Here is a 1,149-nt window from a genome sequence, read left to right on the forward strand (position 1 = left end):
GCCAGGAAATATTTTATTGCCAACCAGGAACATAGCCATAAGACAGGGATGCACACAGGACTGCAAACTAAAACCAAATAGCCAGCAAGTGCCCTTTGGGCCAAGAATACTGCATCCTGGGGTCTTCATAGTCTCCCACCAGTAGATGCACAAGATTGGGCATCCAGGGGAGGGGGCAGCAGCTCTGGTGTCCCAGAAAGTGAGAAGATATATGGTGCCTCATTATGAGTGACAGGGTAAGGAGGTAACATGGAGGGAGGCTCCATCACTGCCTAAGACCACCTTCTCCTCTCAGAGCCAACATCACGTGGAGGACTGAACCACCTAGGATTTTGTAATCAGCTGCTGTCTTCTCATCATTCATCTGCTTGCCACTGTAGATGAACCGCTGCTGTTGTGGGGGGAGTCCCTCTTTCTCCTCCGCACACTCCTTGATTTGCTCTACCTTGTGTATGGGTTCAATGTCAATGTCAATCTCCTTTCTGGTCAGCACCTTCACTTTAATTAGCATCCTCTTCCCAGTTTGTGGCTGCACATGGATAAATTGCTGCTTGTACTGCTGCAGTCGCCGCTGCTGCTCCCCAGTACTCTGCCTGTGGGAGTCAGTAAACACCCATTTAAACACCAGGGTCAATTGATGGTCAGCTCCATGAGATCAAGGACTGGTGTCTTTCTTCTTCACCACTGTATTCCCAGCTGTCAGAGGATAGTGCTTAGTGCGTTTTGCTGAGTAAGCGGATGAACCATTCCCTCCAGCCATTGTTTCCAAAACTCAATGTTTCCAAAAGCTTCTTGGCTATTCCTACCCATGACCACTCCCTGCCCACACGTTTCTGCACACTAGGTGTCTTCTCCCTCATCCCCATAGCCACCTCCACCAGAAACAGCTTTTCCCCTCCGCTCTGATTATCTGAATCCTATCCATGTTTCCAGGTTTGACTCAAACTCAACTTTGAAGGCTTCCCGAACTTTCGAGCCCACCATGGTATCTTCGTCCTCAGCACAGCTACTGCACTTTTGGTATAATTTATTCATTCATTCACTAACTCCACACTTACGAAGGTGGATAGGATGCAAGCCCTGCTGCAGAGGAGCTCACAGCCTAGACTGCAGGTACCACGTACTGCCTCATGTTGTGTTATGATGTGT

At 48.9% G+C, this 1,149-nt stretch overlaps 1 protein-coding gene across 1 annotated transcript; it reads right to left on the minus strand.

Annotated features, from left to right (window-relative positions):
• Positions 1-265: 265 nt before the first annotated feature.
• LOC134366663 (NEDD8-like) lies at positions 266-511 on the minus strand. The gene has a single exon (XM_063083016.1). It carries the CDS (start codon positions 509-511, stop codon positions 266-268), a length of 246 nt encoding a protein of 81 aa, XP_062939086.1.
• Positions 512-1,149: the final 638 nt, after the last annotated feature.

This window comes from Cynocephalus volans, chromosome X (assembly GCF_027409185.1).
Source record: "Cynocephalus volans isolate mCynVol1 chromosome X, mCynVol1.pri, whole genome shotgun sequence".
Lineage (NCBI taxonomy): Eukaryota > Metazoa > Chordata > Mammalia > Dermoptera > Cynocephalidae > Cynocephalus > Cynocephalus volans.

Excerpts from the sequence above, each read along its gene's own strand:
- LOC134366663 (XM_063083016.1), bottom strand. The coding sequence starts at position 511 with ATGCTAATTAAAGTGAAGGTGCTGACCAGAAAGGAGATTGACATTGAC.